At 44.6% G+C, this 27,203-nt stretch overlaps 1 protein-coding gene across 9 annotated transcripts in view; it reads left to right on the forward strand.

The window, feature by feature from the left end:
* The window catches only part of LOC134527342 (F-actin-uncapping protein LRRC16A), a 324,842-nt gene that overhangs the window by 250,657 nt on the left and 46,982 nt on the right, over positions 1-27,203 (forward strand). For all 9 annotated transcript variants that reach the window (XM_063359938.1, XM_063359939.1, XM_063359940.1 and 6 more), the window contains 4 exons: positions 7,758-7,933; positions 24,840-24,925; positions 25,186-25,282; positions 25,497-25,586. In XM_063359938.1, the coding sequence (XP_063216008.1) occupies positions 7,758-7,933; positions 24,840-24,925; positions 25,186-25,282; positions 25,497-25,586 (449 nt within the window). The remainder of the gene's footprint in view (positions 1-7,757; positions 7,934-24,839; positions 24,926-25,185; positions 25,283-25,496; positions 25,587-27,203) is intronic.

Genomic DNA, 27,203 nt, shown 5'->3' on the forward strand with positions numbered 1-27,203 from the left:
CTCATCACGTATCCGACTGCCCCTTAAGATTTAACAGATAAACGTAGTTACTCTTTGTATATAAATGAAGGTTTTTTTTTGTGGATTATAACACCTATAACATCATTTGTAATCTTCAATCTTCAACATTGCACTTTATAAACGTGTATATACACACTTGCATTGTTTCACTATATTAACTAGCCACTATAATTAGCTATACTTTATTTCAACACAGACACAGTGAACAGCAGAATGGCCAAAGTTCAGATGATGAGACAGTAAAAAATCTGGAAATTAAAAATAAGTAAACTGTTCCGTGACAACGGGAACGAAAACTTCCAACAAACTTATTCGATAAAATTGAAGCAGCGCCTAGCACCGACATGTGCTTAGGCGGCCATCTTGAGTAGACTGTCTTTTGTTTTTTCCGGTGTCTGGAGCACAGCTTGCTATGAGAAATTCTTCCGCAACGCAGCACACACAAGCAAGAAAAATAGCCCAAATATACTTAGATATGTCCAAGCTCAAACAACAACAAATGTCAAGATATACACAATATAAAGTTACCGAACATCCCGCCCACCTTGAAAGAACAATTTCAACAGTCTTGGGGTAAGGGGCACAGCTTTGTTATAGGTCGGTTAATCAGTCCTTGGAGCGTACGAAGTTGGGCTACACGGACCACTCCATCAGACCCTGGAAAGGTTTTCACAACTCGTCCAAGTCTCCAGTGACGTGGAGGCAAGTTGGGGTCTTGAACCAGAACAAGTGTGTCTAGTTGCACATTTACTCCAGCCTGAGTCCACTTTCCCCGCACCTGCAGCTGATGCAAATAATCCCTATGCCATCGCTGCCAGAAACATTGGTGGGCTTGCTGCAACAGACTCCATCTTGACAGGCGATTCATAGGCACCGAGGTCACATCCTCCTCGGGTAAGATTTGGGAAGGGCCCAAAGTGAGGAAGTGACTTGGTGTCAGTGCTGTCAGATCACTTGGGTCAGTTGACTGTGGTGTCAGTGGCCGTGAATTCAATATTGCCTCGATTTGGGTGAGGACTGTATAGAACTCCTCATATGTCAGTAATTGGCTGCCAATCACCTTACTCAAATGAGCCTTGACGGACTTCACTCCGGCCTCCCATAGGCCTCCAAAATGAGGTGCCCCTGGTGGATTGAAATGCCAGGTGATTCCATGGTTGCCCAAGTCATGAATGATGGCAGCGTTGGTGGTCTTATCCTCAAGGAATGATTGCAAAGCTTTCAACTGATGGTTGGCACCAACAAAGTTGGTTCCACAGTCACTGAAGATGTCTGAGCAAGAGCCACGTCTGGCCACAAATCTACGAAATGCAGCTAGAAAAGCATCTGTAGATAAATCAGACACCAATTCAAGGTGTAGCGCCTTGGTGGTAAAACAAACAAATAAACAAATATATGCACGATATGTTCGCGGCTTTCGGGCCCGAGCCATTGTGATGGTAAATGGCCCAGCATAGTCAACTCCAGTTTTCAGGAATGGTTTGGCCTGTGTTATTCGTTCAGCAGGCAGGTTACCCATTTTAGGGACTACTGGACTTGGCCTGACACGAAAGCAGATCATACACTTGCGCAGTTGTTGCCTAATGGCATCCTTGCCATTCACGACCCAAAAGTCTTGTTGCAGGACAGCAAGCAAATGTTGAGGGCCTGGGTGCAGCAAGTCCTTATGTAGCTGATCGATGATCAGTTCCGTCAAGCGACACCTTTTCGGAAGCAAGATTGGGTGTTTTTGGTTATATGGCAAGCACGAGGCCTGGAGTCTACCACCTACTCTGAGGATTCCATTGGAATCTACGAAAGGGTTTAATTTCTTCAAGGAACTTGGGCATTGTTCCCTTTTCACAGAAACGAGTTCACTGGCAAACTCAACAGCCTGGGTCCTTTTGACCCACACCCTGAGTGCGGCTTGGAGCTCGCTCACCTGAAGAGCATCACTCCTTTTCTCCTTGTCAGAACTGCGAATTTTGATAAACCGCAAACAGTAGGCGGTTATCCGTTTGATTTTCGTGAGGGATGAAAATCGATGAAGTAGCGACAAATCTCCCACTGTGAGTGTGCCGACAAAGGGTTCAGCAGGCTGATTTCGCTGTTCCCTGAGCATTTCTGCATTAGTGGGAGGCGACGTCCAGTTGAGGCGTGGCCATGTGGTTTGTTCTTCACGCAGCCATGGTGGGCCTGTCTACCACAACACATGGTTGACCAGCTGGGAGGGCAAGAGACCTCTGGAGGCGCAGTCAGCAGGATTATCTGCTGAAGGAACATGGTGCCACCACTCAGGTGAAGTGTTTGTTTGGATTTCTCCAACATGATTTGCCACGAACGATTTCCATCGATGAGATGATGAACGTATCCAAGATAGGGTAACAGTTGAATCTGTCCAAGCAAAAATGTTCTTCGAATTCAAAAATGAAAAAACATCCAAAATATAACGCAAAAGTTTTGAGAGTAATACCGCTCCACAAAGTTCGAGACGAGGTAAGGTAACCCTTTTGGTTGGCGCTACCTTGGACCGACCCATCAGCAGATGCACTTGCGCTGGACCCTCACGTGGTACCTCTCGAAGATAGACTACAGCAGCATATCCTAACTTTGAACTGTCAGAGAAACCATGAAGTTCGAGCAATGTGTCATGTGCACTCACTAGAGGTCCCCTAGGTATGGTAACTTCCTCCAACAACGATAGCTCCTCCTTGAAACGGATCCACTTCCCTCCTAACCTGACAGGCAGGTTGTCATCCCAATCCACACCCTCTAACCACATCTCTTGTATCATTGACTTTGCTAATAACAACAGAGGCGATAGCCAACCTAATGGGTCGAATATTCTTGCCACATCGGACAGAATGCCCCTCTTAGTGCAACTGCTGTTCCTAGAGTGTACATGGTACGAAAAATGGTCTAACCTAGCATTCCAGTGAAGACCCAGTACCTTCAAACTTGACTGCCCATCAGCATCAAACAAATGAGTAATAGGTTGTTGTAGTTGAGATGGTGGCAATTGGGCAAGAAACTCTGGACTGTTGCTGGCAAACTTGCGGAGGTTGAAGCCACCGGACTTGAGAAGCCCCACCAGTTCGTGTTGCAATTGTACGGCCTCCTGTAGTGTATCTGCGCCTGACACGACGTCATCCACGTATGTGTCGGCAACAAGAACACCGGCTGCGCGAGGGTACTTTGATTTCTCATCTTCTGCCAATTGGTGAAGTGTTCGAATGGCAAGGAACGGTGCCGCAGACACACCGTATGTTACGGTCTTCAGCCGATATTCCTGGATTGGATCCTGTAAGTTGAAATGCCAAAGGATTCGGTGATAGTCCTGGTGCTTTGGATCCAGCAAAATTTGTCTGTACATTTGCTGAACGTCAGCAGTGAATGCAATCTTGTGGAGTCGCAAACGAAGAATCAGATTACTTATGTCACACTGTTACTTTTTTCCTGATAGCAACGTGTCATTTAGGGACAATCCAGATGAAGTTTTTGCCGAAGCATCAAAAACAACCCGAAGTTTTGTGGTGGTGCTGTCAGGTTTCAGTACGCAGTGATGGGGTATGTAATAACCCAGACTTACATTGTGTTCTGCTTCATCCACTAGTTCCATGTGGCCTTCTGTAATGTAATCCTTCATGAAGTTTTGATACTGAACCTTGAGCTCTGGCTGCCGATAAAGTCTCTGTTCTAAGTTCCGCAACCGCCTAAGTGCTTGAGATTTCGACTCCCAGTTCCGAGGCCGTAGTTCTGAATGGTAAAGTTACTGTATAGCGACCACCAGACCCTCTTTCGTGAGTAGTTCGGAAAATGTCTTCACACTGAATTTCGTCTGGGGTTTCAGGAATCACGTGAGGAATTTCTTCCAGTTCCCAAAACTTCTTCATGGTCTCTTCCAGTGGCACCAGTGAAGCCTGAAGACAAGTCGATAATCCAGACACTAGAGAAACTGACTTCGATTAAATTTTTCCCATGACCAACCACCCAAAAATGGAATCCAATGCTGTTGGCGAGCCAGGGATGCCTTCAACACGACCACCAGTTAACAGAAGAGGGAAAAGCTCAGCTCCCAGTAGCATCTCAATTGTACCAGGTATTCCAAAGTCGGGGTCTGCCTTTTTAAGATTTGAGAGATGGTTCCACTGCCCAGAAGCGATATAGGCATTAGGCAACTTTTCACCTATTTTGTTCAAAACCAGTGTGTCAATGGTGAACGATTGAGCATCATCACCAACAGGTTGCAGTTGACAAGAGACAGTTCCTTTCACGGATGTAACAGACACACCTGAGAGGCCCTGAATCAGCTGTGAACATTTGCGTCGAGGTAAACCTAACCTCTGAAGACACTGGCTTGTGATAAAGTTTGCTTGACTACCAGAGTCCAGGAGCACTCTACATTTTTGAATGTTGCCACTAATATCCCTAGCACCCACAATTGCTGTTGCCAATAGCACAAATGATGAAGGACCAGTACTGGTCAAAGTTGTGGTGGACAGTTGCTCATTACTGTCATCAGTCAAGGGTGCCTCCGTGATTTGTTCCTGATTGGTGTCTAAGGTGTGGCTGGATGGTATGGAATCGTCAAAATGTAGCAATGTATGGTGGCGTGATCCACAGGTTCTGCAGTTGGTCTTAGAATAGCAGTCTCTTGCCTTATGGAACTGCCGAAGGCAATTTATGCAAACCTTCAGCTGTTTGGCTAATTCAAATCGCTGTGTCGGGGAGGTTTCCACAAATTTGGAACATTGAGATAATGAGTGATAGCCCCCACACAGCATACAATGTTGAGACTTATGTGCTCCTGAATGACCCAGAAATGACTGTGTAGAAGGACGACCATAAGACCGCCAAGACGCAGCCTGAGTTTGTTGTTGGCTTGGCTTTTGACCAGCGTTCAGCCTTTGACCATTCCCTAAGGATTCCAGCACCCGTTGTCGACCTTCCAAAAATACAATAAATTGTTCCACTGTTGGTATGTGGGTTGGATCTGTGATGCTCAGCTCCCAGTCTCGTCTCAGGTTTGCATCCAATTTCCTCTCCAATAAATATACTAGCAACGGGTCCCACGTATTCACCGAGATGCTCAACACCTTAAGGGCAGCCACGTTTTCTTGGATAGCTGACAATAACTGCAGTAATGTGGAAGAATTCCCTGTGGCAGATGGTGCACTCACCAGTGCCGCAATATGGTGATTAACAATCAATCTCTTATTATATCGCAGTTGAAGGAGCTCTCACGCAACATCAAAGTTCTCCTCTGTAAGTGGGAGAGACTGTACTAGAGACAAGGGCTCTGCCTCCAAAGACAATTTTAAATAGGACAGTCGCTCCACATTGGTGAGTTGTTTCTGCTTAGCAACTAATGTCTCAAATAAGTTGGAGAAGTTTTGCCATGACTTTATTTCACCTCTGAATGATGGTAGTTTGATGGCTGGAAGATGCACTTTTGGCGAATCCTGAGCAATGGTTGATGAAACATGTGTTGAGCTGGGTAGGGTTAGCTTGATGAAAGAATCAGAAATTGATCTTATTTTATAGTACAAATCATCGAAGGTATCCAACCTTTTATTGTGGGCCTCTTCGTCAAAGTCTGCGATTTGTCCTGAACTGGTAGCAATTATAAGATGATCCTCCTCAAAACCCTTTCGTATCTGGTCCAGGTCCCTGCAGGTGGCTTCCAGTAGCCTGTGCTGAGATGGGTCAGCAGAAGCCTTATCTGCGAGAGTGGACGCTCTCTGCAAACGATTTTCCGCTCGCGTCAACCTGAAGTGGACAGCTGTCAAGTCTGCCATTTTATATTTTCTTGCTGTCAGCGTTGCAACCTAGAAGCCCGCAAACCAACAACAACTTCTTTCTTACGCGGCGCGGGCCCTTTTACGCTTCCCGCTGCCCGCACTGTGCCGCGTGACCCGTTCGTCGTGAACGAACCGATTCGTTCACTCGCATCCCCAAAAAAAGGTAATCGTGACCTGAACAGTTCAAGCAGGTGACCGAGTCTCGAGACCCGTTCACATGACGTCACCAGAACAAAGGATCACTGCATCTGACCAAGACAAAGACGCGCCCGACAGAGTAACGTTTATTGTTCCGCTTTTTCACGTATCAAGAATTGTTTCTCACAAATGTCCGTAACGCTGCTGTGGACTGTTAACAGCACGCAGTTACGTTTCTGCACCAAAGTTTTCTTCCACAAACCGAGACGCACACGCACGTGCCGCGGACGTTTATGGCTTCTAAACACAACTGTAACTGAACCGACCCGCCGTAATTATCACGAAATGCGTGACCAATCCGGCCCGGAGGACCAAAATGTTCCGTGACAACAGGAACGAAAACTTCCAACAAACTTATTCGATAAAATTTAAGCAGCGCCTAGCACCGACATGTGCTTAGGCGGCCATCTTGAGTAGACTGTCTTATGTTTTTTCCGGTGTCTGGAGCACAGCTTGCTATGAGAAATTCTTCCGCAACACAGCACACACAAGCAAGAAAAATAGCCCAAATATACTTAGATATGTCCAAGCTCAAACAACAACAAATGTCAAGATATACACAATATAAAGTTACCGAACATAAACAATAAGCTGTATGCTGTCACATCAAAAAATCAATAAAAGTTCAAAAATGTGTGTACTTTTTTTATAGTTGTGAAATATCTAAGGTTTTTTTTAAATAAAAGCATGTTGCAGTACATATTGTTAAAATATAACTTTTAAACTATTATAACTATTTTTTATTTTTAAATTTTCTCTACTCGTGCTGTTTAAATTCAATATTTGAACTCAAGAATATTCAGATATTTGATAGTAATATTTGAATTTGATTCAAAGTAAAAAAACTTACATTCTTACAGGCTTATTGGCATAGAATGAAAACAATATAGTACTATTATTTTTACTGTCTTATGCTGGGTTTTGTTAATCGTGATGTCGCAACTGTGCGTTGAGATGTTTCTGGCCGTGGTATATCCCGGAGCCGGCAGGCGGACCGTGGATGAGCTGGTGACTGCATTATTTCAATGTATTCCGTAATATTACATAGTTAGTAATAATTACTACTTTGGGAGGAATACAGTTATTTGTAATGTGCTATTCCCTTTAAGTGCGATTGTGTGTCACGTTTGCTGGTTCAGCTTACTGGATAAAAACTAACATGAATTAAAACTAATGGATTTAAGTTAACAATATATCTGCCTGTGTCATAATGTGTTACCGTTTATAATGACCTTATGTGAAGGAAATGTTGGTAAATGTTCTGTATCATGTATTCAAGTTTATCTCTTGATTCTGATGGCATGATCCTGTATATACATTGATCCTGTTTCGTACATGATGGTTGCTGTATTCATTTAGTACATCAAAAGATGCTGGCAATAACAAAAACATGTGATAAAACAATGAATTATGATCATAAGTTGAATAGAAAAGAAAATATTCCCACAAGACCTGATGTAAAATGTACATATTGAGATATTCAAGTTTTTTTTGGCCAGGATCTTTGGATGTACTAAATTAAAACAGCAAGCATCATGTACCACAGGATCGTGCCATCAGAATCAAGGGTTTAACTTGAACACTTGATACAGAAAAATTACCAAGATATTCAGTCACAATAAAAAAGTTAAATCTTAAGAAGACATAAGTACATTCTTTTTTCAGTACTCCAGCTAACAAACCATCTTCACTACAGAATTAAAGTTTACTTTAGATTTGTAGTCATAGTGTGTTGTGACATGAGTGTGTGCTTGTCAGCTCACCGTGCCCGGCCGTGAAGGGCTTGGGGAGTCTCCTGGAGCCCGCGCCCCGGTCCGTGTCCTCGGACAGCCTGGAGAAGTGCTCGCCCCTGGTTGGTCGGCGGGCGGGGAGCGAGTCCCCCCTCACCGCATCCCCCCTGGCACGAAGACTGACGACACACGACCTGCCCGACAGTAAGCTCATGGGGTTCTCAGTTGTGAAGCCTCCAATTATTACATACATCACCATAAATATGACTTTAATCAATCTATAAGATTTGTCACAATTGTTCTTCCTTTAAGATGCCCGTGTTGATTATTTTCAAATTGAAAGTTTGTTGCTTTTTAATACATTTTCTTTTGAACTTTTGAGAAACCACATACAAGCCTACAGTTTGATATTGATAATTTACTTCTTTTTTTTCTCCATGAATGGGGATTTCTTTATGAGGGTTTGGCAATTTTTATAGTGTTGTTTAATCTACTGTATTTTTAATATTGTACCTTCGTAAGAACAATAATGCAATAATCCAGTTGTAATTATTTGATTTCTATTTTGCATATTACATTAAATACAAATTATTTCATCACAATTTTTTATTTAGGTTTATCATGTTTAACATCATAGTTAAGCTTTTTACAATGTGCATATTTAAATTAAGTATTGGATTATATTTGACTCATTAATATATTGAAACTTGGAATATAATCTCTTTAAATATATAACAATTACTGTTAACCTCAATGTAAATACTGGTACGAGATGTTGACAATAGATTTACTACAGTTAAAAATAAAATTATATATATATATATATATATATATATATATATATATATATATATATATATATATATATATTTTTTTTTTTTTAATTTCTAAGTCAATAAGTATTTGTAACTAAACAGAATACGTATGATAACATTTTGTGTTGGCATTTAAAATTTATGATGAACACGCTTGACCTACTAATGGTGAAAGCATTAACAGCAGAGAAAGACACAGAAAGAATGTGTAAGGGTTATCGTCTAGTCTTAGTCAATAGACACTGATAAGGGGTGATAAAGGGTGAAACAGTGCAATGGAAGCATTGATGTAAGCAAGGGGGAAAGAAAAAAAGAAGGGGGGGGGGGGGGGGGTGCAGGAGCATTAGAGAAAAATCCACTGTCTTTCTGAAAATTCGGTATTTGACCCCAACATTCTACCAAAAGTCAAAAGTTGTAGCATCAGACTTCCATAAAATCCTACTATAAAACTTATAGACATAGAGTTGTGAGTACAGTACCTCGGTGCTCGATTAATGGACACTTGTTCATGTGTTTAATAATTGTTGTAACCTACACTATATTTTGTTACCTTTAATTTGGTTAGCGGCCATCAACTGTGGACAATTCCGCTTCACAACTTGCAAACGGGCGGGGTTGGTACTAATTGAATAGTGTGGATATTCACTCATTTCCAAGTGCTGCCCTGCGTACTCAAAGTAAATAATTCTCACATGCATAATTGTTATTGAAGGATGTCATAACGGTTTTAAAGAGTTCTGCTTATCTTTTCTTCTGTGCCTGTAAAAAGGGATAGATAATTCACTAAAAAAGCCAGGCATGGTGCCTTATGACAGGGCTGCCACCACTTTGAAAACAATATCCTTGATTGAAATGTGAAATATCCTGTAATATCCTTGTTTTGAATATAAAATATCCTGTAAAATCCTGTACATTTAAAAATACAAAAAATATGCAATTTTTATGAAAATTACTCGATTGTGGAAAACATGTTTTCCCATAATTTCATACTGTGACACTTTATGCCATTCACATCATTAACTAGCTACTTTTTCATGTTTTGTGCTCTTTTCCGCATCTTGTCAGTGGGCTTGAAAGCCAGACCTGCAGATGTTCTCATTCTGCAATGCAACAGTGCATTTAACATTGGTGATCATTGATGATCTGTGAACAGTTTTAACCATCTTGAGATTGCTGAAAACCCTTTCCACAGCAGATTTTCTCCCTCCAGTTGCAGCACCACTCAAAGCCAACACTTTGTACAGATGAGTTTCAACAATCTCAGATGGAAAGAACTTTGCTAACACTACAACCTGCCTAGTGACTGTCAGTTGATTCATCAATCATCAGTGTGAAAAATTGTGTCTTCATTGCATAGGTAACATAATCTGCAGCTGATGTACCCAAAGATTGAATAATTATCTGGCTAGTTTTAGTGGGAGAACAATGAAAGTTTCTTGCGATTTCACTATCTGGAAACATTTGCGGGACAAGTTTCGTGAAATTATCACTGAGTTTCACAGATAAATTGTTTTCACAAACTAAGTTCGCCCATAACAGTTCCGCATCAATTATTTTGTTTGGTTTGGTTTCAAAACTCGTCAAAGAACAACTCTGATCAGCAGCTCGTTGGTTTTTTGCATGAACTTGCGTCTTCAAGCCGCCCTTTGTCACGTTCATTTCCGAGTTGCAAGTCGAACAAACGGCGGAAAATTCCGTTTTGCCACGCCTCAACCATTTCAATTCTTGCTCCCATTCTTTACGATAATGCTGTTTATAAAGTGATCTGTCCGGCAAAGCCTTTCGTTTTTTCTCCATCACAATCAGCTATGACCAAAATTACTACTTAAATCATGTAAGAAGTTTGTAAACAAATGCCGCACCTAAAACATTGTAACGGCAAAAAATACCAGTGTTTTAGGGATGGGTAGTTCGCGAACTACCAGTTCATTTGGAACTGTTCTGACGAGCGAACTAGGTGACTAGTTCGTTGTTCAAAAACAATCATTCTTTCGTTCTTTGCGTGTTTCTCTTCTCCTACTATGTTTGGTCCTTACTGCGCATGCGCGAAAGATCCCTAGGTGACTAGTTCATCCTGGGACCGCTACTGCTCTGATACAAAAGTATCGGATACTTGTAACTAGGTACATTACTGTATCAGTATCAGGATGGAACAGATACCGAAAATTGCTGTAACAACCCACCTCTATTCCTGGGACCGCTACTGCTCTGATACAAAAGTATCAGATACTTGTAACTAGGTACATTACTGTATCAGTATCAGGTTGGAACAGAAACCGAAAATTGCTGTAACAACCCACCTCTACTAGTTCGCTGTTACCAAAAACAATCGTTCTTTCGTTCTTTGCGTGTTTCTCGTCTCCTACTCTGTTTGGTCCTTACTGCGCATGCGCGAAAGATCCCTAGGTGACTAGTTCATCCTGGGACCGCTACTGCTCTGCATGCGCGAAAGATAAACCCCCCCCCCCCCCCCCCCCCCCCCCCTTCCCTCAATCATACCACTGTCACCCAATATGCCACGTCTTTCTTTCTTGCTTTCTTCCCTCTCTTACGTTTGTTCTTTATTTGGTCTCGCTTCGTCAGTTCCAAGCAGAGACGTTCCAAGTACTGATCTGAACTACGAAGACCGAAGAGAAAGGGAGTACATATACACACTGAACTAGCTAGTTCAAAGACATAGATAGTTCACACAGTAAGTTAATTTAATTGTGTAGTTAGGCTGTCGGTCATTATTTTCGTTTCGTTCTTTCTTGCGCAATGATGTATCGTTTGACGATCGTGAACTCTTAATTTTTATCTAATATTCTTTAGACATTTACATTACATATTGGCATTAAAAAACGTGTCACGTAAATAAGTGTAATTACGTTAAATTTCAGATAGCCTATAGAATCTGAAATTAAACTTTAATTACACATAGACCACACATTACAAAACTACACTAAAATTTAAAGAAACATAATAAAACTTACCTAATACGAAAAAAATGAGCTTAGGTTGTCACAGATGAGAAAACACTATACTATTATTTTGTTTTGTACACATGTGAAAATAAGCACTTTACTTGCAGAAAATAAATTAATACACATTCAAAAATGTAAGAAGTGTGTGAAAGAAAAACAATATGATAGTCGCTCATTTGTAATGGGAGATATTGTTTACAAGCATCGGATTACTGTGTGCCTCTTTTATTTATAGAAAAAGAAATGCCCATAAAACAAAAAGTCTGTAACGATTGTGTTGGTGTCATGTATGGAATATTTTGTTTAAACATTGGAAACCGCGATACAGTCCGCGACCGATGTAGTTCAATAGAACGGTTCCTAAAGAACTAGTCTTTGAAGTGACTAGTTCCGAACGAACTAGTTCTTTCCAAAGAACTATATTTCCCATCCCTACAATGTTTACTGACGCCATGACACTTCTTAGCGTTTAACTCAACAAACAAAAAACATTTCCCCCGAAACCATAGATATTGTACTTCATGAAACGTTATGTGGGAGTATATGTTTTTGGTTTGTGGTTAAACGATTGGAAGTTCCATGGCGCTACACCTAATGTGAGTGTTTGCTTTACTGTTGAATGCTTGTATGGTTTGACAACTTCAAATAGGTAGTTGAATGTAAATATTTACACAAACAAAATTCAAATATGAAAATATCAGTGAAGCGTCGTAAATATCCGTGAATGTCGCTGTTTATCCGTTAGTCCGTTTTAAGCTTCAAATATCCGTGAAAACGGATAAAATCCATAAAAACGGCAGGCCTGCCTTATGAAGATATGTGTTTTAATTAATGGACATTTTGCTTAACAGACAATTTCCAGGAATGTAACCAGTCTGTTTATCTAAGATTTACTGTGCTACTCTTTATATATGTATAGGGTTAAGCTTCATGTTGGTAAAGTTGAAACTAAGGGGGGTGGGTGGCAGAGCAGTGCAGCAACTCCCATCTGCAAACTCTCACAGCTGACCCAACTCCCTGGATTCCTTCAGAAATTTAAAAGAAGAGCCGAATGGAGGCTCCAGTCCTGTTCTGAAAGTGTCAAAGGCATGAACTGTAATTACTAGAAATTGCAGTTAAGTTTTAGCGACGTAGGACCATTGTTCGAACAGAACAAACCAGTATTAAAAACACAATCTCTTTAAAGTTTTAAGAAAAAATCGGAAATCTTTTGCAGAAATCTCTTGCACATGATGCGCACCTTACAGGTCCACAGGCAGATAAGTCTTTAAAAGGTATTACAATATAAGGACTGGTAAAAAGTCCTTGTGCGTGGCTCAAGCTCTTACTTAACTTAAAAACAAATACCTCGGTAAGAGGCTCTGAATATAAGAATAACATAGGAAAAGATTAAGTTTGATTACAAATATTTTACGAGACCGACGTATAAAGCTAGAATAAATATTCGCACAATACAAGTTAGGCAAGTTTGCCTTTACAATGAGTATCATAACTTGTTCATGGTTTAAGACTCCAAGACAACATGGTTATAAATTGACAACTTTAATATTACAAAAAAACATTACATGCATTACATGCCAAAGCTACAATTCGGAAAGCTATGCAAATGTACTTTATAACCATGTCTTTACATAAGGTACATTAAAACGGAGTGCCTACAGGTTAAAACAATACTATGACTAAATACTATTGCAAAAAAGTCTACTGACAAATAGTTGCGTTACATTTAGGTAACATAAGGGCATTACTTTTCTTGCATGGGTGAGAATGCTGCAACATGTGACATGGGATTCTCATTACAGTTTAAACCTTGCATACAAATGAACTCTATTCCATTCTTTGAACCCGCTAGCATGACACAAAAGATGCATTTGTGAAAATTCCCTTTAGGCCCTATGAAGGCTTACAAGCAAGAAAAGAAATACCTGAGTACCGTGTTTTACCACATAATCATCGCACATTTTAAACTAAAATCAAGTTTGAAAAGTAGGGGTGCGTCGTTTATGCGAGAAAAAAATTTGTTAAAGTTATTTATAAAAACAAAACCCATTCATGGAAAAGTATGTTTATTTAAAAATTGAAGTATAAAAGAGCATGCCAAACAATTTAAATTAATAAGTTATTCAACAAAAACCTTTCTTCAACTTTAAATAGAAAAACAAAATCTGTGATCCGAATGCGAGACTGAACGAACGCATAACTATTGTCGTAGTACACACCACGAAAGATTGCGGGCCATCAAATGTAGTTAACTCGACACTTGACAGATAGCGCGCTGAGGGCGTACGATGTTGTAGTGAAAATTATCGGTGAAAATTAGTGGGCGCCACCACGTGAGTGGGCACGTGGACCCGGCTGGAGACCCTAACCCAGGGCGTTACGTGGCCCGTGTGTGGCGAGATATTGGCCCTCTAGATGTTACACGCAGCTCTCGACCCTACCTAAGCCCGCTCTCAGCGTCAGGCACGCTTCTAATACGCAGTGGGTTCTCAGGTCGTCCCACATGCCGCCGGCCAGGTTGGGATCCCATGTGGCCCCCCGAACACAAAACACGTAACACAGTTAATTGGTTTATTCTACTCACGATTTATATCCGTACACGATCCTTCACTGATACAACTGAGAAAAACGCCCGAGGCACGAATCGGCTTAGGTGAGGAGGCGAGCCACGCACGTGGCTGCCCCAAGTCGTCACGTATTACACTGATGCTACAAAAACTCTGAGGAGTGGATATTGAATATTTATACAGTCTCTCCGACCGAGAGAGGCCCCGAGGATGAAAAGAAAGAGATTCGAATAAATTAAGCAATGGAATTATTACTCAGTGACTCAACGGTGATGTCCTCGGGGTGTCGACAGAGACGTCCGCTCTCGGCCGGCTGTAGAAGGAGACTGGGATGAGCTCATGGTTTGCAGGTGGCAACATGGCGCCCTTCGCGCCGAACACAATTACCGTTACAACATTCTGCGATTCCGTGCCCCGGCGAACGTTAAGTAAATCATAGATTACATTAATAAATATATAAAAATTACTGGCAATTTAAAGTACATTAATGTTTACGTAGTTATTGAGAATTTATATAAAACATTCCTACCCTCGTCCAAGTCCGTGCCTATTCGGGTCCGCCCGGGCAACGTCTATAGTTTTATAATTAACGTAATATTTAAATTAAGGAAATACATGAGTAAACTGCAACAAAACACTGGGGCAAAAGAATGAAAGAAAAAGGGTTACAATATCAATTAACACATTTAGGGGTGCGGCGCACTGCAGCTAAGCGCCCTCTTGCTGTAGTTCGTGGCACGCAGTTTGAATCGCACACGGCTACGTACGTTACGACACAAATGCCGGGTAGGAAAGGTGTTGGGAAAGGGAACGGAGGATGATCAGGCTCGTGGGGCGAAGCCCCGGCTGACGTCAATGGCCCCCCCCCTCGATTAGCCTGTCATGCCGACGTTTCCTTTCGTGCCCGGTGGGCGTGCTCGCTCCTGGTGTGCGCGCTGTCTTCTAACGTCCCTATCGCACAGCAGCTGGGTTCTCGCGCGGGCACGCGGGTTCGCAGCTGATATCGTGGTGCCGGGATCGGTGTCTCCGACGCAGGATCTACCGTCGCCCCCTGCGCCGTCTCGTCCTCCGGCGGCTCCTCCACTGTCACACTAAACGTAGCGTCCGCCAGAGAGAAGTGTAGCGGCCACAGCGGCTCGTAAGGTGATGCCGGTCTAATCTCCGCTCCCTCTGGCTCCCATACGAGTGGTTGGGGCTCTGGTTGGTCTGATGTTCCGGCCGTGTCACTGAGGAATCCCCTGAAGGGTGAGGCCCCGTCTCCCGAATCCTCAAACAGTCGCCTTGGTCGGGTAGTCGTCGTTGCCGCGGGTGTCCCCCGTTCCGCCTCTACCTCCGGGAAGCCCCTGAACCCGTCCCCATCCGCGTCTGTTGGTGTGGACGTGACCGGTTGTGCTGCCTCTCCGTCGTCCGCCACGTTCTCCGTCTCTTCCCGCCGCTCCGCCGCTCCGACGTCCGCCACGTTCTCCGCGTCCCCGTCGTCTGCCTCGTTCTCCGCCGCTCCGCCGTCCGTCACGTTCTCCGTCTCGTCCCGCCGCTCCGCCGCTCCGTCTTCCGCCACGTTCTCCGTCTCTCCATCGTCCGTCACGTTCTCCGTCTCTCCGTCTTCTCGCCCCGCTATCCTGATGTCGTCCCGGTGGTATTTTGCTGCCCGGCCGGAGGGTAGTTTTATCACCACCGCCGTGGGTTCTGCTTTAATTACCGTCACCGGGCCGAGCCACTTCGGCGCTAATCCGGCGCAGAAGTTGCGACGGCCGGAGGAGAGTGGGTGAAGTCGGGCGTATACCAGCTGGCCGGGGCTCAAGTCAGGTGGTGGGCGAGTTGTCCCGGGTGTTCGCAGTGCCTGGTACGCCTCCTGGTTGCGTCGCGCGGCGTCGTGCGTCTCGGCCAACATCCTCAGGCACATCTCGGGGCTCTCTACATCCGCCTCGATCTGTTGTTGTTGGCGCACGTGGTATTCCCTGGGGAGGGTGAGGTTCCGCCCCTGGACCATTGTGGCCGGTGTCTCGCCGGTTGCAGCATTCACCCGTCGTCGGATGCAGTACAGTATGTCGGGGATGTGGGCATCCCACTGGGCGTGGTCGTCCGAGAGTCTCAACCGCAGCTGCACTTTTACCTCCTGATTCCGTCGCTCCGTGGGGTTTGCGCGTGGGTGATATATGGGTGTGGTGTGCAGGATGACCTGCCACTTCCTCCCCAGCTGCGCCCACCGTCGCCTGGCAAACTGAGTGGCGTTGTCTGTCAACAGGACACGTGGGTAGCCCCACCTAGGGAAAAACTCCGTCTCCAGGCTGCGCGCAATGGTGCCGGTCCGGGCGTTCGTGAGGGGGTACGCCTCTACCCAGCGCGTATAACAATCTGTCACGACCAGCAAAAATCGTTTCCCTCGCGGTGATCGTGGGTACGGCCCAATGAGTTCAAGGGCGACCGTGTGAAAGGGCTCGGTGGGTCGCCTAGGTATCTGCTGAGCTGTCCCGTCTGTACGGCGTGCCTTGTGCCGCTGACAGTGCCGGCACCTCCGTACACAATCTCGTACAAACTGGTTCACCCCTGGCCAGTAGAATCGCCCCCGTACGTCGAGACGAGTCTGGTCTGCGCCGGGATGTCCTGCTAGTCGGTTCATGTGGAACATGTCGAAAACCTCCCGCCTTGTAGTTGATGGTGCAAATGTTCGCCATGGGTCGTCTGTCCCCTTCGGTCGTGCCTGGAGTAGCCCGTCCACTACCCGGTACCCCTCGCATTCCGCCTCTCCGCAGTGACGTATGAGTCCTTGTGTGTCTGGGTCCGTCAGCTGGACCACCCGCACGTACGCGTCCAGGTCGTCGAGCTCTGCGCCTGGGGGTAGTGTCGGTGTGGTGCTCGGGGCGATCGCGCATAGTGCGGCGTTCCGATTCGAGGTGTGAGACGTCCTGGGTGTGCGCCCACTGGACGGCGGTAGTAGTTCCTCCCACTCGGCATCGTCGCGTGCTGTTATCGTGACGTCAGGGTTGCGTGACAGCTCGTCCGCTAGTTCGTTATGTTTCCCCGGCACGTGTTCGACCTTGAAATCTAGGGCCTGTAGGAGCATGGCCCACCGAGTCAGTTTTGAGCGCCGCCCCTGCATGGTGGCCAGCCACTTCAGACATTGGCTGTCCGTCCTCAACACGAAGGACTGCCCCTCCAAGTGTGGGCGGTAGCGCCTCAGGTCCCAAACCACGCCGAGACACTCCCTCTCATTAACGCTGTACCGCCGCTCAACGTCACCGAACTTGGCGCTCGCGTATTCGATTACCCGAGGTTCGCCGTCATCGCCGAGTTGTAGGAGTATGGCCCCTATTCCCTTCTCGCTCGCGTCCATTTGTACGATCAGTGGCTTGGTCGGGTCCAGTCGCGCGAGTAAATGACACCGCCGAAATCTGCTCTTTAACTCGTCGAAAGCGTCCTGGGCCTCCGCTGTCCACCGGAAAGGTCGCTTGGGTGACAGCTGTTCAGTCATCGGCGCGGCTATTACTGAGAATTCCGGAATGAAGGCCCGCAGCCAGTTGGCTAATCCCAGGAATCTCTGCAGCTGTTTACGCGTGCGTGGGGGCTGTTTGTTGACAATGACGTTAAGTTGTTTTTCCGTGGGCCGGTTTCCCTCTGCGTTGACTACCAAACCCAGGAAGTCCAGTTCCGTGGTCCCCAAGTGACATTTCTCGCGATTACACGTGAGGCCGTGGCTCTCCAGGCGTTCTAAGACTAGCGCTAGGTGATGTGCATGCTCCTCCCACGTCTGTGACCATATAATTATGTCGTCTAGGTATGCGGCTGCAAACTTGCCCGAATAATTATCCAGAACGCGTGTCGTCATCCCCTGGAATGTGTCTGGGGCGTCTTGGAGGCCGAATGGCATCGTGCAAAATTGAAACCTACGCCCGTCTGGGGCCGTGAATGCTGTCTTGGGCCGGTCCGCCTGCCGTACGGGCACTTGCCAATATCCCGATTTTAAGTCAAGGGAAGAAAATATTTTGGCGTTTCCCAGTCCCGTGAGCGTGTCGGCTATGTTCAACAGAGGGGGCGGTGCGTTAATTGTTACCCTGTTAATAGGCTTAAAGTTGACACAAAAACGTAATTTGCCGTCCTTTTTCTCCGCCAGCACGACCTGAAAATTGTATGGGCTCTCGCTAGGCTCAATTATCCCGTCCTGTAACATGTCCTGAACCTGATCTAGGATGGTCTGTTTACCGGCGTGGCCGTAACTACCGGGCGGGATAAACATGGGCTCGTGAGGATGGGTTGGGATGGCATGTTCAGCTATGGTGGTACGTTTTAGCGGATCCGCGGATGCAAACACATTACACTGGTGATCGAGGACCTGCTGGATGATGGCCTGGAACTCGGGGGGTACCCCGTGCTGAAACTCGTCGAGACTGACCTTGTTTACTGCTGGTGGAGTCGGCCTACCCAGCCCGTGGATGGTGCGCCGTCCCTGGGTGCCGACGTGCACGCATCCGGCCCGGACGTCGATGGCGGCGTGCTGCTCGTAGAGCCAGGGCAGCCCCAGGATGATGTCGTCGCGCAGCCGCTCTACTACCAGCGCCGTCGTGGTGGATCGGTGGTCCTGCACGTCCACCTCCAGCGTCGCTACGCCCCAGGTGTGGCAGACGTCTCCCGTAGTGGCCAGGTGGAGTTGGCCTGGGCGCGACTCGACGTCGGCGCGGCCGATCACGCGCGCGGCCACGCAGTTATGGCTGGCGGCGGTGTCAACAAGCGCGTGGACTGTGCGCCCGTTGACAACCACCGGGATCCGCAACAGGTCTGCTTCCGCTGCTCCCACGTGACCCAGGAGAGGCCCCGCCGTTGTTGGTTCGTTGTTGTTGAGCGTGGCGGGGGTGTGAGCAGTTTCAGTTCGCCGCCCCCTGCTGCCCGTTTCCCGACGGCCGTCTGTTCATGATGTCGGGCCGGAACTTGTTCCGCACCGGGCAGTCCTCGTGCCAGTGCCGCGTACCGGGCGGGCACGTATGGCACTGCGGTGGTTGGCTGCCGTCAGGAGTACGCCTCCGCCATGCCGGCTGGAGAGGGCCGCCTGACCCGGACTCGTCGCGCCTGGTGTCGCTCCGTGTGGGTGTGATGTAGGGCACCAGCGCCTTGGTGTCGGCGGGTGCCACGTCCTCCTGCTTGCCTCTGGAGGGTGTGATGTCCCTGGTCGGCCTCGCGGCCCGCAGGTCTTGTTCTACAGCGCGGGCATGCTGGACGAACTCCTCGGCCGAGCATCGCGTCAGCAGGCGCAGATGTGGCCTAAGTTCCGGGCGCATCAGCTTCACCGCCCGCTCCAGGACCTCCGTCGGCTCCCCGTCGGGGCACAGCCGCTTGTGCAGACGTATTTTCTTGATGACGAACGCCTCCGCCGTCTCCGTCGCCCCTTGCTCGAGGCAGTACAGCTCCACCCGCACTCTCATTTCCGCCTTAACGTCAGCAAATCTGGTCTCGAACTGCCTTGCAAACTCCGCCCACGGCATGTCGTACTCATGGGTAATCTGCCACCACGTCTTGGCCTCGCCTTTGAGCACGCTGCCGACCCTGTCCGCCCACTCGCACTCCGGGACTCCGTAGCGGCTCAGACGTTCTTGGCACGCGCGCACGAATTTCCGCGGGTCGTCGCTGGTCCTCCCTGCGAACTCCGGCAGCTCGACGTGGCCTACAAGGGGTGTCCTGCCACGTGGTGTGTCGGCGACGTCCCTCACCGGGCTGTGACTCGGCACGCTCGCTCGCCTCGCGCGGTGACACCATTGGCACGTGTACCACCCGTCCTGAAACGAGGTGATTTCTGTTTTCGTGAAGCATGCCGTGTGCTTGAACGCGCGACAGTTCCGGCACCAGCCTCCTCCCCACACGTCTCCGCCGCACTCCGCGCCCGTGCACTTCCCGTGTTCCGGCCCGTAATGTTCCGCCCGTATCGCCTGCTCGTGATACCGTGGTACGTCATACTGCCCTAAGCACACGCACGTGTCCATCCAGGAGGTTCCCGCCATCCCGCTCATCTGGCGCGGTCGTGCGCACATAACACAATACAAGTTATTCTTTTTAAACAACTCACTTGCCTGAATCGCGCCCGGATTGTTGTTAAGTCCGTGATTGTCCGACATTGCTGTGTGGTGGTGAGACCGGTCGATTGTGTCTCTTCTCCTCGCTACGCGACGCGACGCGGCTGGCGGTACACACACACACTGACTGAGTTGTTGTTGTTGCCAGGAATGCAGCCACCTGGCTGCTCGCTGCGAATTCTTGGAAGCGCGCGTGCTCGGCTGGTCACGTGGCCGCTCGGTCCCGTTATCTCTCGCGCTCCGGTGCACAACCGCCTAACACGCGCTAACTCGTGTGGGCCCGGTATTCACGACACGTTGAATATCTCGCCACACGCTCTTGGGCGCCATTTGAGGGCGTACGGTGTTGTAGTGAAAATTATCGGTGAAAATTAGTGGGCGCCACCACGTGAGTGGGCACGTGGACCCGGCTGGAGACCCTAACCCAGGGCGTTACGTGGCCCGTGTGTGGCGAGATATTGGCCCTCTAGATGTTACACGCAGCTCTCGACCCTACCTGAGCCCGCTCTCAGCGTCAGGCACGCTTCTAATACGCAGTGGGTTCTCAGGGCGTCCCACACGCCGCCGGTCAGGTTGGGATCCCACGTGGCCCCCCGAACACAAAAACACGTAACACAGTTAATTGGTTATTCTACTCACGATTTATATCCGTACACGCTCCTTCACTGATACAACTGAGAAAAACGCCCGAGGCACGAATCGGCTTAGGTGAGGAGGCGAGCCACGCACGTGGCTGCCCCAAGTCGTCACGTATTACACTGATGCTACAAAAACTCTGAGGAGTGGATATTGAATATTTATACAGTCTCTCCGACCGAGAGAGGCCCCGAGGATGAAAAGAAAGAGATTCGAATAAATTAAGCAATGGAATTATTACTCAGTGACTCAACGGTGATGTCCTCGGGGTGTCGACAGAGACGTCCGCTCTCGGCCGGCTGTAGAAGGAGACTGGGATGAGCTCATGGTTTGCAGGTGGCAACATGGCGCCCTTCGCGCCGAACACAATTACCGTTACAACATTCTGCGATTCCGTGCCCCGGCGAACGTTTAGTAAATCATAGATTACATTAATAAATATATAAAAATTACTGGCAATTTAAAGTACATTAATGTTTACGTAGTTATTGAGAATTTATATAAAACATTCCTACCCTCGTCCAAGTCCGTGCCTATTCGGGTCCGCCCGGGCAACGTCTATAGTTTTATAATTAACGTAATATTTAAATTAAGGAAATACATGAGTAAACTGCAACAAAACACTGGGGCAAAAGAATGAAAGAAAAAGGGTTACAATATCAATTAACACATTTAGGGGTGCGGCGCACTGCAGCTAAGCGCCCTCTTGCTGTAGTTTGTGGCGCGCAGTTTGAATCGCACACGGCTACGTACGTTACGACACAAATGCCGGGTAGGAAAGGTGTTGGGAAAGGGAACGGAGGATGATCAGGCTCGTGGGGCGAAGCCCCGGCTGACATCAGCGCATTGCATGCAATCGGTGAGAAATTGATTTTCGACTACTTGTGCACACTCTATACGGGAAGCAACATAACCAAACATGAATGATGCCAACTATAGAGCATCCCACTCTTAGATTTCAGTGTGGAAGTAAATGTGCGTATTCTCTCTCTCTCTCTCTCTAACACACGTCGATTGCCGTTAGCGCTTACCTTGTTTCTTCGTGCGTTGTTGCCAAATATCAAACGAATTCAAAATTTTAATTTTTGGACCAAGCTTTTTTCATATTGTATAGCATCGAAATATGCATCAGTCAATGCTTATTTTGAATACTTAATAATATTTTAAGTGTCCAAAAAATTAAAAAACATAACTTATTCACTGCAAACTGTTTTGAAGTATTCCGAGATGTTTCACATTAAAAAAAATAACCTACATGTGTATTTCATTCATTTTTTTTTATTAATAAATTAATGCCTTAGGACGCCACGGAACAAATGTTAAGACAATAACTATACTGGTTTCACTTAAATAATTTTTTTAATATATTGAAATGCATTTTTTCACAAACTGACACATCAAAAAGTTGACCAGCGGAAAACTTTTTTTCTATTAAAGTTAGATGCGGGACGAAAGCGTGAAAAATGTTCACAATGAATTGAATTAGTTTTCAAAAGCAGCTCCATCTCAATTGCTTCTATAGTTTCCGTGGAAATAGCTGTTAAAGATGTGTCTTATCAGTACAAGAGCGCGCTGCAATAGAGGTTTCTCTCACAAGCTGCCGTCGTAAGAGGAAACAGGGTCGTGTGTTTAGATAAGGGGGGTTCTGTCCTGCAAGCTATTTCAAATACATGGCTTCCTTAGTCAACCATGTATTTCCTTAGACACACATTTCTGAAACCAGCCTGCTAGTTAGTATCGCGTCTCGCGACGAACAAAGGCGTTGTGTCCGGTGACTCGTTACAGTTATAATTTTGACAAAGAAATTATATATTAACATACGTGATTTTATTTTGTACATTTATTTTTGTAAGATACATATAAAATATGGAAGTTAGAACACCGAAAAGAAATTATATCGGTAGGCTACGCGGGAGGGAGCGCAAGATTGTGTTGAATGTATTTGAGTATTTTTCAAAAAATATGAGTGTGTGCAATGCAATTAAGGAAGCTTACCATTCTTCTGGTCAGCTCTGTGCTACTCTTATGGAAGGGGTATCAACATTGGTCAGCGGTAGCGATAGTGATTAAAAGGTATATGATGTTATTAATTTCTTAATCAAGTTAACGTTACATTTATCATATAAATTCCTATGAATGAAATGTGTGTGAACAGATTCTTGTTGTAGTTAAAGTTAAAAAAAAGTTCCTTATCAGCCTAAAGGCGCAGGAAGATTTTGATGATAGTATTTCTTTATATTAGAACAAAAAGGGATTTTTATATCCTTAAACCCATATTTTTTTCTTCCCCTTGCAGTAATGGTTGTTACAAAATATATTTTAATCAAATCTTGAACATAATATGTAAAATGTATCAAATAAATACGAAGGAATTTAATAGCGATGATGGTACAAAATTTTGAATTATTTTTCTATCCTTCTCAACACCAAGCATCTTATCAAACATTGTTTTTGACAAAGTTTTGGAAAATAATTATGATATTTACAAACAATTTAAACAGATTTGATGTGTCTACTAATGCAGTTACGTTTTTTTTTGTCCGGTGAAAATATTTTTCGAACCCATGCAGTTATGGCTGGTCGTATCAAAAATTTATTTAGAAAACATTTTTTGGCATTAGGTACTCCGAGTTATCATACGTTAAAACGGATGCGATATTATTCATATTATGGGAGTTGTTGCGATTTTTCTGTTTTTCAAAAAATCTTCCCCATTTCGACCCAATTGTTCGGATTTTTCCCATAACTACTCGACCGAGAATTTCCATTACCATTTTTTATTTATCATTTTGGACATGACTTGTCCAAAAATACGGCATTTATCGGGTCCATGAAAATGTGATTATATATATATGGGATTTTTAGAACATAAAAGAAAACTATAAGAAATTTTCGTCTACAATAGGTAGTTTTTATTTGAAATTTACTTAAAAGTGGCATTATTACAAATTTATATGTGTAATAGTATAAAATATTATAAATTACGATATGATTTCTTAAAATGCTTCTTGTTCGATCCGAATTACAAAGACACACATCTCCTGAAATTTGTAATGTGTTAGAGATTTGGCAACAGCGCGCGCCATAAGCCGTGTACTGCAATCTAAGAGTGGGACGGGCTATAGCGCTGGTTACATTTGTGTAAGCGGTACACTGCGGCGACGCAATTGAACCGATAATGATTATAACGTTTAAAAACGTCTTCAAAAGAAAATTTACACATCAGACAACTTCGTATTTCTGTTCATGAAATAAGTAAGTGGTGATGTCCGAATAAATTTTAGATATACTTTAAAATACATTGTTTTATATGGAAAAAATACCCATGCAAAGCACTCGGAAATTAATAGCGGTACCAAAATATTGTGCGACTATTACGCGAGAGGATTTTTTATCCAAATTTTGACTCCCTAAAATATATGTGCTACGATTATGCGATAAAAGAGGGTACTCGTGTAACAAATCAGTGACCATGCCAATGAACCAGTTGCAAGGCCAAAAATGATATTTACTCATCACAAGTTCTATCTAGTCCGTACTCTCATCAAACAAGTTGAACGGATTTTTGAGATCATGAAACAAACTTAATTTTTGAAAATCTTAATGTTAAACATAATATTGACAGGCAGGATTAAAGGAAATTGGGAAAATTGAAAATTACTACTAAGTCTTGAGGAGACTTACATCTGGCACGCCGCCCTCTTGCGAGGACCCAGCAAAACTAAATTAACTTAGCAGACTTACATGTTGCCAGTTCAGAGGCTGGAGCGAAGAAGGCTCTACACTCGCCAATGCCATAATTTGGCACAAAACGACTTCTGTGCAAGCTCGGGGGGAAGCTAAGGAGGGGAAAAAGGAAGGGAATAGTTTCTCATCGCCGACAAGCTCCTCGAAGCAAGGCAAGAAGTACAAATGTCCGTCGCTGGCGACCCCGATGCCGGCTCAAAGTAATGATTTTAAAGCACCCACAGTCATTTGTGTTAATGTTTTTGTAATTTTATAATGTGTGTACTGTACTACTTTTGAGGTTATAGTGCCAAATGAATAGAGTTTTGTAATTGTTCTGGCAGCGGGATCTCGAGATGATAGTAGCGGGTCAGAAAGTTCTCACCTGTCGGAGATCAAGTCAAAGCGGTCCACCAATCCTCTCAGGCAGGTGAGTGCATTTGGTTTGCTGTTGTTCTTCCAGTGTTGTCACAATGCTCAAAATCTGTGGGCCGACATGGGAAACAGCATGAAGTGAAGGATGTACATCCTTTCGCGTTCAAGCATGTAGTTTTTATTAGGTTCTTAGTTACGAATATCCATTATTGTATGTACTTTTCACTTGTTGTGTTTTTGCTGTAAAAGCATTACATAGCATGGATTGCTACAGAAGAAACGTGCTTAGTGAAGCTGTTGTGCTCTTTTTGCCAGGACTGTGGCCGTTCGCCCACCAATGGCTTGCCGAAGAGTGGAGAAGTCCCTAAGTCTCCAGTGCTCAAGTCATTGCCTGCTCGACCAGACTCTGCAGGTGACAATTACTCTGAATTCTTAAATTGCTACACTGAACAGCTTCAACTTAATTCTCTCTCAATGTTTCTGAAAAATCCAGTATTTTCTGTTTTGTGTTATTTGTTTATGACTGTGTAAAGTAAAACTGGTTTGGCAATATGTTGATTTTCTTAATTTTTGTAATCTTGGAAGCAGGAATGTTACCATAGTGTTTTCCTCCCCCATCATGTCAGGGAGCAAGATGCTGGCCAGCAAGGTGAAGCCCCCCCCACCCATTGCACCGAAGCCTCGTCCGTGGTCTATGGTCGGCGACAGGAAGTCAGGTAAGCTTCCATGGGGGCAAAAACTGCTCACGTTTGAATAGTATCAACAAAAACTTCTCTTCCAGCTTTTAACTGCTCAGTCCTCTCTTTTTCCTACTATTCATGTTCATCTTAATCATCATCCTTAAATGAATCCAAATGATACATTAATTATTATGTATGAATATTAATTAATAGCTGCACTTGTTTCTTTAAACTTATATCCAAAGTCTTATATAGGTTAAAGTTAAATACTCTCTCAGTTAAATGCTCTTCAATTTTATGCTTACCATATATATAGCAATGGAATAAGTAATCTATGAGACAGCTTGCAAAGATATAGCTCTTCTTTCTCAAGCTCAAGAAACTACTAACATTTCTAGTAATTTTTCTTCAAAAATCATGAATAACTACTTGAACACAATAACTATTGTCGTAGGCATTGTGATTTATTTCCGGTGCCAAAACACAATGTCACACAATCATTTCTCCCTTTGCTTAAACTAAACAAAAAAATTACTTTCTTGAAAGTCAAAAGAGTTTGCTCACTTCCAGCTAAAATTTATTTCAGCAATGAGTTATACAGTGTCAATAGAAGGACAAAGTTTTTTTCATAACAGAAGGTTTACAAAGCAACATTAATTCAGGCATAAAATTAAACACGAAAAACAAAAAAACAATTGAGGTGGCTTGCCTCATCACAGAATCAAGATAACCCAGATAATGAATAGAATAATTTATAATTGATTTCAAGAAATATGTACCAAGGTTACTTAGTATTTATCTTTACAGTGAAGAGGTGGCAATAAGTAAGGATCTGTTTATAGTTGGGATTGCTATAAATACTGTTTTTTATCGTATAATCATTGCACATTTTATACTAAAATAAAGTTTGAAAAGTAGGGGTGCGACGATTATGTGAAAAAAGAATTTTTTTTAGGTAAAATTATTCACAAAAACAAAACCTATTCAAGGAAATACGTTCATTTCAAAAGTATAGTATACAAAAGCACGCCAAACAATTTAAATTAATAAGTCATGCAACAATAACATTTTGTTCAACTTTAAATAGAATAACCAAAACTGTGACGCGAACGTGATTCGGAGCGCATAACTATCGTAGTACACACCGCGAGAAAGCGTGGGCTATCAAATGTAGTTAACTCGGCACCAGACTGAGCGCATGCGTTGCATGCAATCGATGAGCTATTTGTATCAATATTAGACTATGTGCGCGCTCTATACAGAATCAACATAACCAAACATGAATGATGCCAACTAGTGTTGGCTACATTTTTATAAGCGGTACACAGCGGCGACGAAGATGAAAAGATAAAGTTTATAAAGTTTAAAAAGGTCTTTAAAAGAAAATTTACTCATCAGACAACTTTGTATTTCTGTTAATTAAATACATAAGTAAGCGGTAACATAGGAGCATGACTCACTGTGAGGTGTAGTTCCTTGACAGCAGTAGGAGCATGAATCACTGTGAGGTGAAGTTCCTTGACAGCAGTAGGAGCATGAATCACTGTGAGGTGAAGTTCCTTGACAGCAGAAGGAGCATGAATCACTGTGAGGTGAAGTTCCTTGACAGCAGTAGGAGCATGAATCACTGTGAGGTGTAGTTCCTTGACAGCA

Source organism: Bacillus rossius, chromosome 1, assembly GCF_032445375.1.
Source record: "Bacillus rossius redtenbacheri isolate Brsri chromosome 1, Brsri_v3, whole genome shotgun sequence".
NCBI classification, from domain to species: domain Eukaryota; kingdom Metazoa; phylum Arthropoda; class Insecta; order Phasmatodea; family Bacillidae; genus Bacillus; species Bacillus rossius.